Raw genomic sequence first — 18,424 nt, forward strand, 5'->3', positions numbered from 1 at the left:
AACGACGTGCCCTTGGAGAGGTGTTGAACCTTGGTCCACCAGCGGAAGGAGAGGCGCAGTGCGGGGCTCAAACGAACTTTGCGATGGTTGGAGCTGGCAATGTCTTTTTGAAAAGGCAACAGAATCCATTGAAGGGGCCAAGTGTGGGCTCGAGCCCATGGCACAATGTGGATTGTAGAGATAAACATCCCGAGCGCTCTGGCGAGAAGCATGACGTCTGCGGATGTTTGTTGCATCAGGGACCTTGCGATGCTTGTGATGGCAGTGATGCGATCTGGAGCTAAGAAGACCATTGCCTGCAGGGTGTCCAACATTGCCCCTAGATGTAGTAGGCGTTGGGTTGGTTGGAGATGGCTTTTGTCGAAGTTGACAAGCCAGCCGTAGGCCTGCAAAACATTGAGGGTGATCATTAAATGATGATGAGCCAGCTCCTCAGACTTGGCCCGTATTAGCAGATCATCCAAATATGGGTAGATATGAACCCCTTGGGTCCGGAGGTAAGCCACTAGGATGAGTAGCACCTTGGTAAACACTCTTGGAGCAGAGGAGAGGCCGAATGGCATCGCTCTATATTGAAAGTGCTGGTGGCCAAAAGCAAACCGAAGAAACTTTCTGTGGGCTATGCAAATGGGCACATGGAGATACGCTTCCTTAAGGTCGATAGAAGCCAGGAAGTCTCCTTCATGCAGACTCTCCGTAATGGAATGGAGTGATTCCATTTTGAACCTGCGATATGTTACAAAACGGTTGACAAACTTGAGGTCCAATACCGCCCTCCATGATAAATCTCGTTTTGGCACAGCAAATAGGAGGGAGTACACCCCTTCCGACCTCTCAGTTGTGGGAACTGGCTCTATCGCCGCTATGTCCAAGAGGTGGTGTATAGCTGTCTGCATGATGTTGTGCCTGCCTGGTGCCCTTGGGCAAGGAGACGGGTGGAATCTGTCTGATGGGGTTGCCCAGAACTCTATGGTATAGCCATAACTGAAAAGGTCCCTGATCCAGGAGACCGTAGTAAGGCGCAGCCATCGATCTTCAAAATTAAGTAATCTGCCACCTATGGGGAGGGCGTTAATACTACTTGCGTAGGCGAGGGCCTCCCTTATATGAGGACGATGAGTTGCCCCTGCGCCCTTGGTACTGACCTCTGCCCTGGAAGCGTTGGTTCCAGGAGCCCCTGAATGCGTTGGGGTCATAGGATCTGAAGTCGCGGCCTCGTCCTCCTGGCCGCGTTCCTCGAAAGGGCTGGTTAGAACGGAAGGAAGGAAATCGCCTGAAAGGCCTGTGGTCGATGTTCTTGACTGTGGCCAGAACCGGTTTGTGGGCGTCTTTTGGATCAACCAGCACTGCCTTTAGAGCTTCCTCGCCGAAGAGTAGAGATCTGGAGTAAGGAGCCCTGGACAGGTTCAATCTGGCCGCTGAATCAGCTTGCCAGTGGCGAAGCCAGAGGGTGCGTCGAGCGACTATTTGAGCCGTCATGGCTCGTGCCCCTAATTGAGTAGCATCCAGAGTGGCATCGGCCACAAAAGCTGCTGTTTTACGCAATTTCAATAGCGCTCTTCTGAGGGCGACAGGATCAGGGTTAGCGTCCTCTAGAAGGTCATCCAGCCACATCATAGATGCTCTGGAGAAAATGGAGGCTGAAGCGGAGGCACGCATGGATAGGGCAGTGGCCTCGTGGTTCTTGTGGAGGGCGAAGTCTATTCGTCGCTCAGTAGTGTCCTTTAGGTGGGATTCCCCTTCCCTGGGCAATAGAGATCGTGAAACGAGGCGAGCGATTGGTTCATCTATGCCAGGGACGTCTAACTTGGTGGCAAAGTCTGGAGCTAGGGCGTAAAGCCTGTCAGCCAGGTTCTTGAAGCGTCGAGCTTGGAGTGGATGAGCCCATTCTTCAGAGGCTAATTTGGCAATTGGGTCCGGCACCGGGATGTAGTGTTCAGTAGGTGCAGGGGATTTGAGGACCTTGGCCCCTTTGATAGCTGGGGCGGACGAAGTTGAAGGCGCAGTCTGGAGACCAAGGGTATTAACTACCCTGCGTGCTAGCGGCTGATAGTCTGAGGTATTAAACAAGCGATACGATGTATCCTCCTCATGATCTGAATAGTCGCTCCAGTCGTCTCCTTCAACATGGTCAGTGAAAGTTGACTCCTCCGCATACGAGGCTTCGTCCGTACATCTGCCTCTGGCTACATCAAAGGGATCTGGTGAACAGGAAGAATGAGCTTCATGGCACGCACGTTGGTCCATGTTGAGTTGAGGTATGGCAGGAACTTGTGGTAGTGACTGCATTTGGGTGAAAAATGCCAGCATGGCTTGAAGTTGGGAGAGGAAATCAGGAGACAGCTGCAGACCGGATGTGGCAGATGTATGTGCCTGAGGAACTATTGGAACAGATGTTTGGGGCGGTAAAACGGAGGGAGGTTCGTTAGGCGAACACTGAGCGGGAAAGCCAACAAACTCTTCCTCGTCAGAGGCAGCAGCAGGGGAATGGAGAATATCGCTTATGTGTGCCTGTGCTGTGGTGGTGGTTGGCACAGAGACATAACGTGGGCGCTTTGGTTTACTATGGCTGGAAAGATGTTTTGTCTTAGCCAGTACTTTGGCATGTCTGGTCTTAGTCGTGTTAGGATGTTGTGGCTTGGCTGATTGTGGCATGCCTGGCTGATCTGGCACCATATGGGTTGATGGCGACATGCCTGGCTGTTCTGCCATCTTATATTAACTTGGGTGCAGCACACTGCCACGGAAGGGGCAGGATGTAAAGACCCGAACTGGCACAGCGTACGACCACGGAGGGGGTAGAATACACTGGCAGATGGTGAAGTGCACTGCCACAGAGGGGGCAGAATGCACTGAGGTATCAGCATTAATATAATATAGGCTGTTTTAGAGTTGGCACACTCAGATTAGTGCTGTAGGCTGGGTTTCAGGCTTGGTTCACGGCCCCAGAGGGGGCAGGATATACCAATATAAATCAGATTTAGTACAAGTCAGCCACTAAGAGTAAAGCTCCAGCCTTGATAATACAATCCAGCCACTAGGATTAAAGCTCCAGCCTTGATAATACAATCCAGCCCACTAGGATTGGAGCTCCAGCCTTGATAATATAATCCAGCCACTAGGATTACAGCCACAGTAAAATTGTGTGTAAGTCAGCCCTGTGTAAGTCTGTCTGCAGCACGTATACAACACACATACGGATAGATAGCCTGCAGGGGAGGTATCCGATGGTTAATAAGGGTAACAAAAAAGGCGGGAAATTTGAATTCAAAAAATGGCGCCCGGAAAAAAGAGCGGGAAAAAATGGCGGAGAGAGAAGGAGCAATGGCGGCCGTCTGGAAGCGAACTGGGGGAAGGGCTGCCCAGCACAATCTCGCAGGAGGAACCGCGGGGCCGAAAACCGCACTAGCGGCTCTAAAAAACCCCCAGGAGGGAACAGGCAGTAGGGGAAATGCGGCAGCCGCCGCAGAGGGAGCCGCCGTCGCCGTCTGCAAAGCCCTTCGCGGTGGGAAATTAAAGCCACGTAGCGAGGGTGAGCTGAGGTAAAAGGGAGAGCTCAGGTAAAGGCACTAATGAAATAGCCGCAGCCACAGGTTTCAGTGGGGCGAGAACGGACCCGGGCAGGCTAAAACGGGTGACGGGGTAACAGCGGGAGCCGCAGCCGCAAGCTCCCACTGAGATCAGAAGAACCGCAGCCACGGTCTTCCGAGAGCGTCACGGAGCGCGGAGAAAAGGCAGCCCAGCAAGACAAGCCGCTAGAAGGGAATTGCAGCCGCAAGTTCCCAGGGGAAGCGCAGAGCCCAAGAGAAAGGGAAAAGCGAAGGGACGAGGAGGATCCGCAGCCGCGGTCTCTCCTAGGGGTGGGGAGTAATCCAAAAGGGGAAACAAACTGCCCGGGCAAGGGAAAAAAGCTCCCCAAGAGAATTCCCCAAATTTCGGATACAGTTAAACGCAGTTAAACACAATACGGAGGGAAGGAGGACACTTGGAGACACACAAGAGACAATACCTCCGCGCCCTGTCAAACAAACACACAAACAAACACCAAAAGAACTTAGCTAATCGCTACGCTATATAGATCTCAATCTTGTTCGTACAAAAGGCAAGAATGAACTGGAGAGTGGGAGGGGCCTGACGCCCCTAGTCTTGACTTCAAAGACATTCTTGCCTTCGCACGATAGGTGGAGCTAAAACCCGCTGTGATGGCCGGACTCATAGGGAAAATAGACCAGCCCTGGAACTGGTATAGTTATTTCTCCTCCCACTGAAACCAATGGGAGGGAATTTCTTTTTAAAGACTATCAGATACCAAAAAAAAAAAAATTGTGGAAAGAAAAAATGTCCCCTCTAGTTCCTGTGCTGGCCAGCACAAGTACAGCAGGACTTAGTCCCCTTGCTCCATAGGATTGCTCCGTAAATGCGCCTCCTCCCTAACTAGAATGTAACTAAAATGTTTTGAACCTTCTAGACCATTAAAAATTATTTAGAAGGATGATTTCAGTATCAGCAAATGAGTAGTACCAGTGCCTTTGAATATGATCTGGAACTGCAGGAAATAACTACTACAACCACTATTACAAACAAAGAGTTTTAAGATACCACTAAAAATGCCACATAACTACACTGAAAATTATCTGGAGCATTAAGCATCCTTATAATAGATTTACAGTATTAAAAAAAAATTAGTAAAAGGGTAGCCAATGTGGGGCTCTCCAGATGTTGTTGGGCTCCAATTCCCATCAGTCCCAGCCAGCACAGCCAATCATTAGAGATTATGGGAGCTGTAACAGTCTGTATCTCATCTGCTCAGACTGGTAGTTTCTGTTCTGGGGGATGGGGAGGAAACAAACAAGGGAAAGTAAGTGAAATTGTAGGTCTCCTCCATGTCATGCTTCCTTTAGACTTTTGACTCTGTAGTATCTCAGAGGCCCTTGTCAGAGTAGGCAAATCACTTTAGGTGGAACTATACATTAATTACTTCAGGAAAAATCTTTCCCTTTTTATTTTTATCATTCAACACTTGTAAGAGGCACTGCCAGATTTGAGGAGGAGTTGGATGAGGTGCCTTCCACAGCACACACACACACACACCCAACTCTGGCTGCTCTGCACTCACTCTGGCTGCTCTATCCTTCTCCCTCCCTCCTGTGCTTTTAAAAAAACAACATTTGTGATCCTGTCATTGTTGTCTGTGCTCATCTCCCTCCCTGGCTAGTCAGCTGGCAGGCAAGGCTGCTTGTTGGCATGCACTGCAAAGTGAAGTTCTAAGCCTGCTAGCTGCACCCACAATTTTACTTTAAGACATTTCTAGTCCAAGAGTGAAGCAGATAGAGTGGAAGTTCCCAGACGGCATTCTGTCCCAGGAACATGGCTGAGTTGCTGAGACTAGACAAGCCTTGTCTTGAAGCAATGGCAATCCTTTTTTCTTTTGTTTTTTGGCCACTTTGTAATTAAAGTACCTGTGATCCTCCAGATGCTACTGGACTACAACTCCCATCATCCAAGTCCATTGCACATGCTGGCTGGAGCTGATGGAAGTTGGAGTCCAATAACCTAAAGGGCACAAGATTCTTCCACCTCCTTGAAAATATTCTTTCAAGGCGGCAGTGGTAAATTGTCCTGCAAAAGTGACACGAGATATTCTCAGCCCAGTTTTAGGGGAAATGTGTGTTTTGTAAACCTGCATTGACCAACACATTCTTGTTTGGCTTATTCGTTAAGCCTATTGTTTGTGTTATTACCCACCCCCTTCCCCAAGTCCCATGCCATGGAGGTGAGGGGTGGCTACCCTTGATCTGGTCTTCTGTAGAATATGCAGCACCTTGTCAAATCTCAAGGAGAACAAAGAGAAACTACCCCTCTCTTGTTCTAAATGGGGGTTGGGGTGGAGGGAAATGAGAGGTGGCTTCCATCCCACCAGCTGTGTGTTTGGAGAAAGCACCAGCAGTATGTCGCTGTCACCTCCAAAAGGCCAACAGGAATGAAAATAAACTATTACACACACAAATACTGTGAAGAAAAGAAGGGGTTGTTTCTTTCCCTCCCATTATGACTTTGCTGGAAGCAGAAGCAGCAAGGCATTGCTGACACTTTCTGCAAAAGCAAAACTTGCAGAATGGAAACCATTTCTCCTTTCTTGCCATTTCTGTGTGGATTTAAGAACAGATAGTTTCATTCCCACCGCAACTTGACCTTTTGCAAAAAGTACCAACCATGCCTTTCTGCTGCCTTGCGGGGGGGGGACGGACTATGGAAAGGAAATGACTACTTCTCTATGGAGGTCAGGAAATAAAAGGGGGGGGCTTTTTTCTCTTATCATTTGGTATCTGCAGAAGGCTGCAGCAAGGCACGGATTACACTTTTCACAAAAGTTCCACCTCAGCAGGAAAGATTTTTCCTTTCCCCCTACAAGAGTTTGTTTTTAATCTTTGTAATCTGGAATTTTGGAAGAAGTGCCAAAAGGAACATTACCTATTTGTCTCCTGGAAAAAAGAGGAAGGAAAAGACTACCCCTTGTTTCTTCTATGGCGAAAAAAGGACACGTGGTTTCTCTCTGTTCCCACTGAGTACTGCAGAAAGCAACAGCAAGGTTCTGCTAGTGCTTTTCCCCTCCAGTTGCAGGAGAGAAAGCACCTTTCCTCTCCTCTCCAGGAGAGGTAGTTTCTCAGAAGCCAAGGTTTTGGTGGAAGCATGAGTGCTCAGCAGAAAGGTGCATGGGTGCTGATCTATGGCAAGGAGGCAAATTGACTTACTGAATGCTGGTGTTGCGCTTGTCTCTTAAAGTCCAGCCTTAAATATCACACCAAAAGTGAAAGGATGAGACTTAAAATAATTTATTCTTTATATATTTCAATTACGCTAAGGAAACACCAGAAGTCAACCAACTTAGGGCCTAAGTATACATTTGAATATGGCAAGATGCAGTTTTTGATCACAAAAACAAACAAATCTGCAAGAGGACTTACGACTTACTTAAGACAGAGTTCTCTGTCTTAAAGACAGTTTTCCTTTTTCCTAGTCTCATTGTTCCTCCCATGTCTCCAGGATTATGTTCGGGCATGTCAATTACCTTAACAGAGAAAAATAGTTACTTTGGTTTGTATTATTTATGTTCGGAACAAAACAAGACACCTGATCACCAAGATATGTTCCTACAAATCTGCCTATGTTTCTAGCACAACAACCTTGTATACAGTACAATGAAAATAGGCTCAACCCACAGATGATGCTATCATTGAAATGTCGAGGGTCATGGAGTGGTTTCAACTTTTCATTATTTATTTATATTATAGCTACTGACAGGGTGATTCGCACTGAAGAGAAAGTAGTGCCCACTGTATTTACCCATGTGTATCTTTTGCGTTTTAGAAATCCATCTCCAGAAATATTAGGCCTGACCCAGCCACAGTTAAGCAGTTTCAAGTCCCACTGATTTCAGTGGGAGAGTTAAGCATAAAAAAGAAATACAAAAATGGCTACACTTTGTTAGGTGAGTTACTAAAGTGATTTCAAATAGTATTTACATCAAGTTTGGATTTAAATTAACATTTCAAGCATTTTTAACAAGACTGCAGCTTAGAGAGCAAACATGTTAAAATATTTTTCTCCAACTGAGGTTTTAGTTTTTCATAATTAAAAGGCATATGGTATTTTTATTATTGTTCATCCCGATGCGTGTACACCTTTGTATGCTCTAAGCAAAGTTGTGCCAAGTCTGATTGACTGAAGATCAATACTACAAAAGGTACACACTATTCACTCTTATAAAACAGTATTAGATGTGTTCAGACAACAAGTGGCTGATACAACACTAGAGACAATCTGCTGGTAAGAAGAAAAGTCTCATTCTTTCTTAGCTTGGAAGCTCCAAGTATCTGATATCTGCAGCAAGTATCTTGCCCCTTAAAATTTATTCCTTATCCTTCAGTGGCCAATCGACATTCTCAGAAGATCTTAAGAAATGTATAATTGTTATAAAGAGTCTAAAACAATGGTAAAAAGATCAAGCTCTAATTAATACAAACTCACAACAGCTTCAAAGTTCAAAAGCCTGGGAAAACAGGAAGAACTTTGCCTAGCATCAAAATGTTAACAACCCCTTTACTAATGCTAATTGGATAGAAATTGGCCATGATACTGCATGCTCTGCTAACTTCCAGACTAGATTACTGCAATGCACTCTACATGGGGCTGCCCTTGAAGACGACTTGGAAACTTCAACTGGTCCAAAATGGCAGCAGTCAGATTATAGGCTGGAGTTACATTTAGAACTCATATATCCCCTGGTTTAAAACAGCTGCACTGGTTGCCAGTTTGTTTCCAGGCCCAATTCAAGGTGCTCACATTAGTTTTTAAAGCCCTAAATGACTTAGGTCCCAAATATCTGAAAGACCTCCTCCTTCCCTCACAGACTCTCTCGGGTGTTAAGATGGCCATGGGGGCCCTCTTAGTAGTTCTGCTGCCATTAGAAATTTACTGAGACCTTTCACAGCAACTATAAGGGGTTCTGGTTGGCACATTAACACCTGCCGACTCCACATTGGCAACCCCTGGCATAAGCCCTTGCTTTGCAGTCACATCTAGAGTAAAGCATGTTGGAATCAAGACACTAGGGGGTCAACTCAAAATAGTGAGGCTGAGCTCTTCAGTAATAATCCCATATGGTTTACCTATAGGCTACTTGGTAAGTCCTGTAAAGCTAAGTCATATATGATACACTGAACAAACTTAGTTACAGCAGTGGATGGTGTATATGTAAAGCTTTACACAACTTGTCCATGTTTAAGGGACGGAAAATAAGATGTAGGGTCATGCACACCCTCACTGTAGGCCTCTTTTCTATAGTTCACACTATTCCCATATTTTACATGCAGGCTTTAAACTTGGTTAAGAATTGTTTGGCTACAAATTTTAATCGCTGTTAATGTTAACCAGGATTGAAAACAAGCTTCAAATCCTAGTTAAAGTCAAACCTTGGTTCAGGTAACTGTCAACTGAAATCTTGCCAGAGGCAGTAGTAGAAGTGTGTCCTGCAACCTGATTCCATACCTTAACTATGGTTACAGGACTGGGAGCACGTGTGTGCTGTGCACTAGCCCCCAAAAGGAGGCCCTGGGGGTGGGATATAAATTGAATAAATAACAACAACAAAGGTGCCAGTAAGGTTCCTATGCACTGAACTTTGAACAGCATTTGAAATGTTTTTGCAAACAGCGTATGAATGGGAGTAAAAAAAAAAGTTGAGACATATTTTGTTTTTCTTTTGCAGACCATTTGCACAACATGTTAGTGAAATAGCAATGTCCCTAGAACATTTAGAGAAACCCCAGTATGGATAGGTGGTTTTTTACAATGAAGTACTTCCTGTAATGAGGGTATTCAGTTTTTTAATATACAAATACATCCTTGAAAAACCTGGCTGTGTTTGGAAGGTCACATATTTTTTTTAATATAAAAGAAACATAATTTTATTCATGTCAAAGGGTGCTCCTTCTTGCAGAAATATAATTATGAATTTTGAAACAAAGACAAATAGGAAAGAAACACAAACAAACTTAAACTATTAATTATTATTGTTAATAGCAACTAACACCACAAACATTTCATAATCAGGTTGACACTGCTGCCTTGAAAGGCTGTAAGAATGCTAGCCCCAAACTAGTTGTTTTAAAGCTGCCTTGACTTTCCAAGGATCTTAGGTTTGTAGAGTAAGGTAAGTAAGATCTGAATTACATGTTATCTTCTATGCTTGTTTATTTTATTGCTTTAGATACTTGCCAGGAAAACTCTAGTAACTCAGTCTAAGGCTGCTACCTGCATGTAGTTGGGTTGAAACCACTTACCCATTTTCAGATTCCTTTGGTCATTTTGAAAATCAACCCACATTTTCAGCTTCCCCTGCGCCTCACATTAATTTAGAATTGGCAGTTTGAACCAGTACTGAAATATATCTGTCTTTACTTTCATTCTTGGCTGCATAGTATCACATCTTATTTATTGATATAATTGCTACCAAATCAGCAAGAATTGTCACACTATTCCACTAAAAACTAGTGCATTATGAGGGCTGCCACACAAATTGTGGTGCAATTTTTTGGAGCAGTAGCAGTCCCCCTAAAAGGGGGGAGGGGACTGTAGTATTCAACAAAGAAGTGCCCCTTCCAATGGGACATTTGCGAGTTGAAAAATCATGAAAATTTGCGTATGTCCTAATCCTGCACATAATTCAGCTGCTTAAATGCAATAGCCTCAATCCTATTATAATCACACTACAAAAAGGTTATTGTTATAGCTAGAAATACCAGGCAGTGGCTATGGAAGCACATTACTTCCACAAGTCAGTAGGGATAGGAATGCACATCCCCATCAACAATTAGTAGTCCATCTGTATCTGATCTATCTACGTAGAAAGTTTCCCTTGCTGGATCAGAATGATTTAAGCACCTGAACTGTGCACAAGATGCACCCCAAGGTAGTATTCCTAAAACACACTTATTTGGAAGTAAACCCCTTTGATGTCACAAGTCTTTTTTTCCTCCACAAAGTGGCAGACAAAGCCTTTTATTTCTTTTATTTCTTCACATCAGATACCATAAATATTTGCTGCTCCTGCTTTCTAACCTTTCTAATACTGACTAGGTACCGTAAAAGCTTAGTTCAAAATACTGTGTGAGCTTGAATGGATCACGAACATTAACATTTGCATTCAAATACATTATTCCTTTTGTTTCATCCTGGTGCAGCTGTACATAGTCTTTATCTTAAACATATATATGCTGGTGCAACAAATCTGAATATTTAGACCTCGCTCAGGCAGTAAGCAGGTACCATGCAGTTGCTCATAGGAATGTGTGGGGCCACAAATGGGCTCACAACCCATTGAGATAAGGTAAATGCATCAACTATACAAATTGGCACCTACAGTAGCTGCAATATGTGCCATTGTGGCGGCCTGAAAACAGGTCAAGGTGTTCAGACAAATAGCAACTGCAGCATGTGCAGCAAGCTATTGCGGATACGGCTTTAAATGAAGCTGTTTTTACTGCTGTTTTTAAATTTTGATTTACTGTTATGACTGTTTTCATTTTGTTTGGATTTATATTTGTATTTGTAAACTGCTTTCAAATTTAGTTTTTCATAGACAGGTGAGATATAAATGTCCAAATAAGTAAACAAACAAGTTACTTGCTTATTTCTATACTATTTTGTGGGGCATTTTGTTAGGTTATTCTATTTTTATGTTTTTTCTATCTTTCTAATGCATACATGTTAAAACATCACTTTTCCAGGAGTTCTGTAAGATGGCCAAAACATCTACTGAAGAACTGAGAAAGGTTTTCAGCAAGTATGCTTTGAAAGGAGGTGATCCTAACCAATTATCGCAATATGAACTGAAAGTATTAATTGAGAAAGAATTTCCAGGTGTAGCAAAGGCAAGTCCAGAAATGTTTTACTGAGATAGTATATAAAAGCGTGTAGAAGTGTACAAATGTGATTACATTATCTGCTGAAGTAATGTTTGTTAAAACTGATTGGAGATGAGCAGAACCAGCCTGCAGAAAATGTGGGAATTAAAGGAATGAGCATTTTGTCTAACAAGGCATGTGCTCACAGTCTCATTAAGTACATTATTTTATATAATTTATATGTATTTACTCGACAATGTGAGATAGCTTGCTCTTGCTTAGGTGAAGCATTTGGGGCTGGAGGTTTACTTGCACTTTGCCAGCCCTTTGGTTGTATCCACCCAAGTTATACTCAGAGTAGACCCACTGAAATAAATGAACCTAAGTTAGTCATGTCCATTATTATCAATGGGCATACTCTGAGCAGGACTGACATTGGATAAATCTCTTGTTGGAGCCAAATTGTACCTTTACTTTCCAGTTTGCTTTAATGTTCAGCTTTAAGATCTTATTGAAGGTAAAATCTTAAATGACTGGCACTCCAGTCTTTAAAGCACTGACTCAGATGTTGTTACTTTGGAAATTATAGATTGAATCAGACTAAGTCATACTCAGAGTAGACTCACTGAAATCAATTAACCAGGATGCTAACTAATGTCTATTGGCTTCAGTGGGTTTACTCTGACTACGATGTAATCAGATATTACCCTATGTCCAGACAAGTGTGCTCAGGATTACAGTGTATATTGAGCTGCATATCAGAAGGTAACATGTGATGAACCCTAAAAGAAAGCCACATAAGATACATAAACAGTAAGGGACTGCTTTACAGAGACCAGAGATCTCAAAACAGAGAGAAAATAGCAAAATTGTCACTGCTTATTATTACTAAGGTGCATCAACATCCATTAACTTTTATAAAAACTCTTGTTTCTTATTAAAATCACAGGTTTCAGCTGTTGATGCCATATTCAAAGAGATGGACAAAAATAATGATGGAGAAGTCAATTTTGAAGAGTTTGAGCCTGTTATAACCAAACTAATAGGATGAAGCGAATAATTTGCCCTTATAAGAAGATGGAAGACCACTGCAACTTCTAGAAAGAAAGCAAAATAAAACCATAAAGAAAAAAACCGTAAAGTGACAGATTGATTTATTTCTGAGGCATGAGAACAAGATTATGGCAATAAAAACATCTCAATAAATGTACACTGCTTTATTTTATTTATTTATTATTTATTAGATTTATATCCCGCCCTTCCTCCCAGTAGGAGACCAGGGCACCTCTTACTTTATTCTCTGAGCTATCATTACATTATAGGCATAGCCTACAGAAAATATTTCCTTCAGTAAGCCTATTGTAATGAATGGCAGTTGCACAAGAGTACAACCACTTGAGCTAAAAAGAGTAATTTGCTCCACAGGGTGTGGTGGTGGGTGATGAGAGTAGGAGAGGTGAAGCAAAGGTCAGCATCCCACACTTCTCACTTTGGTTTAATTACAATCATTGCATCTCTGTGGCACAGTGTAATATGACAGCATATTATATATAAAGTCGAGTTAAAGAGATGGAAAGAAAAAGTGCATTCCTATTATTTTAAGTAGCAAAAAAAGTAAACTGAAAGATGAACATTAACGTTTTGGTTTAATTTTCTAGAAACCTACATATTACAACCACACTAACTGAAAAGTATATTTAAATCACTTTTTAACAGTTAACTGTAAAACGGGAAACGTAGCAATTTCAGCCTTTCTGGTACACTTTCATATTGCTAAAAAGCAGTTAGTTCACGGGACAAGGACTACATCAGCTCACGACTTTTATCTCATAACATGCTGCTCATAGCCATTTGTTCTGGTGGATGAACAATCCCATCGCTCTATTCTACAGCAAATTTAACTCATATCCATGTTTCTCAACTTTATGAAAAAACTCCTTACCTAATACAGTCCACACACCAATCTTGAAGCCTGATTAGGTGCACCTATTGTTTACCTCCACACTCCTTTCTGCCTGCCCACTTCCTACAATCCTCTTGTGCCTCTTCATCTCCCTCCAACCCATCCCCCAATGTTACTTCTTCCTTCTTGTTCCTGTACCCGCTCCCTTCCTGGATCAGTATATCTCCAACCTGAGGCAACTGGCTCTGGAGCACGTTTCTGTTTCAGCAATCCCAATTGTGATGCCATCGGTAGTTAGGGATACTCTAAACTTTGGCTGTTCCCAGGCTTACTGCAAAAAATCAAACACACCACACACTTTTTGATACTTTCCACCTCAAAACGCACTGATGTCCCATATTCCCTGTTTATAGAATGCTAGTTACATGTACCCTGGATGTGGATCCCCACTCAAATCAAAAGATGCAGTCAGCCAGTTCAATAGGACTTCAATGGGCATTGTGATGCACATCCACATTAGCAAAATGCATAGAATATTATTTATTTAAAGTATTTTTATCCTGCTCTTCAGCCAAAAAGACCTTGAGAGCAGCTTATATAAGATCAACAGGCACCCTCTTCTTCCCACAGACTTACATTTTAAAAGACACAAAAGAAAAAAAGCATGTGGAGGGAGCAAACTCAGGTTCCAATTCTTAAAGCTAAATAATAATTCTTAAAATGACCAGCTGGGATAGAGAGAGGAGCCTGATCGAGCTGGTCTCTCAGCAGAGCCTACAGAATGGCCCTCTCTCTCTCTCTCTCTCTCTCTCTCCCCCTCTCCCTCCCTCCCTCCCTCCCTCTCCCCCTCTCCCTCCCTCCCTCTCCCTCCCTCCCTCTCTCTCTCTCTCTCTCTCTGCTGCAGCGTGATGGAACATCTGCTTATGTGTATGGATTTCTCCTACTGGATAAAAGAGAATGTGTTTATCATTATATACTATCATGATATTATCTTCAGGGAAGAGAATATTACTTTCTACATGTATTATATCCAAAACTATTTATAAATTTTCTTATTATTTGCAAAAGGTTGATATACAACATTTTCGCATGATTTACCTCAGAACAATATCTATGAGATATCACATTATGTTAGAGATAGTCTTCAGGTACCATCACTATCTATAGTGAATTAGTTTTAATGCTTGGTATAGCAAATACCAGATGAAAAGTCATGTATGCACAAGCCACAAGATTTAGTTATTTTGAAATTCAAAATACAAGCTACTTTCATGATATAGCTTGTTACACATATCTACAACACACACCCTTTCCCCGCAAGGGTGATTTGAACATTTTCCATTTTTGAAGGATGACAACAGTTAAAGGATGGAAATTTTATCCATTTGCTATTTCAAACTTTAGAGTATAAGCTAATGTAAAGTGCACATTAAGATGTATTTAATTTTAGGGTGTATTCAACTGAGTTTTTTCTTTCCACAAAAACATTTTTAAAGTTTCCTTCAGTTTCATGTGGATATGCATCACATGGTCAGATCATGGACCAGTACAAGTTTGAACTATCTGATTTTTAAGGTTTGAAACTGTTAGCACGCCTGCTCTCCAAATGCACACTGGGCCATTTCTCAATTACTTTGATAAATTATCTTTCAGGCTGCCTTTTCCACCAAGACACAGAAGGTGGTGGTGGTGGGTGGTGGGGGTTGTTGTTGTTGTTGTTAATAATAATAATAATAATAATAATAATAATAATAATAATAATAATAATAATAAATGCATATCCTGCCCTGTCTTCCAAAGGAGCCCAGGACGGCAAATACCAAAGTGATAAAACCAATGATAAAATGATGCAATTAAAAATAAAATACAAACCTATTTAAAACAATTAAAAACATGCAAAACAGTTATCGCTGACAATTTCAGATTTGCCAGGAACAGTATATTTTAGCCATCAAATGCCTGGGTAATCAGAAATGCTTTTAAATTCCTCCTGAAAGTTAATAATAAAGGAGACAGATGCAACTCACTGGGGAGGGCATTCCACAAACAGGGAACTGCCACCAAGACGGCCCTGTCATGGGTCAATACCAATTGAGCAGCACCAAGTAGCAGCACCACCAGCAGGGCCTATCCTGCTGATTGTAGGGCCCTAGATGGCTGATATAGTGAAAGTGCTTGTTGTGCTCCCACCTGCTATCACTCTGCCTTTAGCAGAGGGAGATGCGTTTTATCAGCCACATACTCTATAACAATGCTGCTATTAGGGACTTTGCCTTATTCCCTCCCAGCCTTTGCTAACCAACGTCCAGGTATACAGTCAACCTCAACTCACCCTGTGTATCTCTATGCCTCTACAAGATTATATCCCCTGTAACCTGTTATTGTCTTAGGTAAACTCCGTTGCCATCATTTGATACTGTTTCCACCTTTGTTTATGTATTGCCAACACTTATACTCTTTGCAATAGCTGGCCAAGAATCAGGCACGTTTTCAACCAAACAGTTTTATTTAACAGAAGAGATGAATACAGTAATACCTCAGTTAACGGAGTAGATGTGTTCCTGGACATTACATCTTTAACAGACTCCTGCTGGGAGAAAGGGCGGGATATAAATCAAATAATAAATAAATAAACAGAAACTTTGGTACTAGAGGCAGGAATAACATGGAAAGAATAGGGATAGGTTCCTACTCCACAAAAAAGAGCAGTTCAGCATGTTTCAGCAAACTTTTTATTCAAAACTAACAATAAGCACGACTGAAATGAAACAATCGGGATAAGTAAACCTTGTATAAGTAAACAAAAACATTTTTAACCTTCTACAGACCACTTAAAGGCTTCTTCCAAAATGCACCCAGGGGTGCCTGCCTTGCCTTTCTTTTATCATGTAGCATCTCACTATCTATACCTCTGAGCACAGTTCTCACTATACAGCTTCGCTCAAAGTCAGAATCTTTTACTGATAGAATCTCTAAGGCAAGAGACTTCTCACTTAAACAATCAGGCATTAAGTGGTGTTCCTTCTCTGTCTCTCTTTCTCTGTCATCCTCCCCTACACTTCAGCAGGCAGCCACCACCACCCCGTGCTTTCTCTCTCTCTCTCTCTCTGCCATCCTCCTCTACAATCAAGCATGAAGCTGCCAACCCCACCACCCTGTGCGCTCTCTTACTCTATGCCATTCTCCCCTATACTTGAGCAGGCAGTCACCACCCGTGCTCTTTCTCTCTGCCATTCTTCCCTATACATGAGCAGGCAGCTGCCTCCTCCACCATCCATGCTCTCTCTCTCTGTGCCATCTTCCCCAAGACTCAAGCAGGCAGCCACCACCCCCCCACTACCCCATGCTCACTCTCTTTCTCTTTGCCATCCTCCTCTACACTCAAGCAGGGAAAGGAGGAAGGGAGGGGGAATGCTGTTTTGAGTTTACAAAGGGGAAAATGAGAATGTAGTAGCCTGACCTCAAGTCGCAGCAGCTCTTGGGAGGCAGGCAGGAACTTAGACTGTGCATTGCTCTTCTAAAGGCTGACTTCTTAGCCATTTCTCTCCCTCCCCTTATTTCTCTGTCTTTCCCTCCTGTGAAGAGTGTGTGTGCGCGCGGGTAAATCTCAATCAAACTGCAATCACAGGCAGCTGTTCTTCTTCCATCATAGCAGTTGAGCTGCTTTTACATACACACACACTCATGGAGACAGGGGAACACAGACAGAGAGTGGGAGAGGGGTTGGAGCTTCATTGCGCTGGGCTGAGTGGTCAGGCAAAGGAAGGATGCATCCATCAGAGAAGGAAGAAGAGAAATTAACCAGCCTGATCCCTTTGCTAACTGTGGCTGCAACACACCCACCCCATTCCTCTCCCTCCCTCCCTCTCTGCTACCAGGCAAGGAGGACTGACCAACTGCAGCTGCTGCAGGTGCCTCTCATGCGTGGCTGGAATCATGCTCCTTGCTGGGTCATGCAGGCACATCTGGAGTAAATGGTGCTTCTGGGGCATCAGAAGCACCGCTTACTGCAGAGGCGCCAGCGCTACCCAGCAAGCAGCACGATTCCAGCTGCGCGTGAGGGAGATGCCTGCAGCTACCGCCTCAATCCCATTCTGACCATGTCAGAGTGTGCGTCCCCCACTCCCCATGTCCAAAGAAGCCTTTATTGCAAGGAGCTTCATTCCTGCAGGATTTATAGACTGGGGTATTATTGTAAACAAGAATAATTTTAACGCAGATCTCAAGCGCGTGGTTACAGATTGTTTTTCTTCAGTTCATATAAAGTACACTCACTAAGTTCCTTTACTACTGTAAGTACAACCCTGCCTCACTACCCACTACTAACCAGCCTTCCAACCCTATCCCTCTCAAGCCTGTGCCTTGTCTCTTCAAAAGTCCAGCCCTATCTGGTCAACTGCCAAACACTCAAATACAAAACTCTCAACCCACCCTTCATTCAGCCAATCACAGCCTAACCAACATTCTGTCTCACTCATTCCCCCATCCCAATACTCACCACTTACCTTAATCATTCTAATATACTATCTCACCATAGATAACATACAACAAGTATATACAACGTTTTAACCTACAATTGTGGAACATCACAGTGCTCTTTTAAGTACTTGAGTCCCAAGCCATTTAGGACTTTGTATGCTAGTTCTAACACCTTGAGTAGGCCTGGTAGCTCACTAGCAGGCAGTGCAGTGCTTTCAGGAACAGTGACACATGATCACTTCGGGCTGCTCCATTTAGTGCAAGTAAAGTCAGTTTCACATTAGCAAAGCATAGATGCTGGCTCGTCAGTTTCGTTAGCAAAAAAATCTGATGTTGAGAAAAGCTGGGGAAGATGGCAGCATTCAGGATCGGTTTTCAAGGATGACGAACATATGGATTTGGGGGGGAATTTGACAACAAATTCAAATTTAGAGGAATCTTCTTTCATCCCTACCCCCCAGTCATTGGATCCTTTCCAATCCCCTCTGTAGCAAAGACCAGATCTAAGGTATGACCTCCAGTATACGTGAAGTGCACAATGTACTGAGACAGTCTCATGGGCACATGGATATTGACATCCTCCCAGGACTGGTGTCCTAGGATTCTCCAACACTGCACCAAAAACTGGCTCTACCAG

The 18,424-nt window shown here is 43.2% G+C and overlaps 2 protein-coding genes across 14 annotated transcripts in view; one reads left to right on the forward strand and one right to left on the reverse strand.

Moving 5' to 3' along the window:
• Positions 1 to 18,424, reverse strand: part of CTPS2 (CTP synthase 2) — a 444,584-nt gene that overhangs the window by 337,137 nt on the left and 89,023 nt on the right. For 11 of the 13 annotated variants that reach the window (XM_061627202.1, XM_061627212.1, XM_061627211.1 and 8 more), the window contains 2 exons: positions 15,845 to 15,898; positions 6,973 to 7,069 (listed from right to left, as the gene is read on the reverse strand). In XM_061627202.1, the coding sequence (XP_061483186.1) occupies positions 6,973 to 7,069; positions 15,845 to 15,898 (151 nt within the window). The remainder of the gene's footprint in view (positions 1 to 6,972; positions 7,070 to 15,844; positions 15,899 to 18,424) is intronic. The other 2 variants (XM_061627203.1, XM_061627205.1) reach the window with 2 other exon arrangements.
• S100G (S100 calcium binding protein G) lies at positions 11,301 to 12,545 on the forward strand. The gene is made up of 2 exons (XM_061629320.1): positions 11,301 to 11,436; positions 12,362 to 12,545. Exons 1-2 carry the CDS (start codon positions 11,301 to 11,303, stop codon positions 12,454 to 12,456), a joined length of 231 nt encoding a protein of 76 aa, XP_061485304.1. The 3' UTR covers positions 12,457 to 12,545.

The sequence above is a fragment of the Rhineura floridana genome, chromosome 5, assembly GCF_030035675.1.
Source record: "Rhineura floridana isolate rRhiFlo1 chromosome 5, rRhiFlo1.hap2, whole genome shotgun sequence".
Lineage (NCBI taxonomy): Eukaryota > Metazoa > Chordata > Lepidosauria > Squamata > Rhineuridae > Rhineura > Rhineura floridana.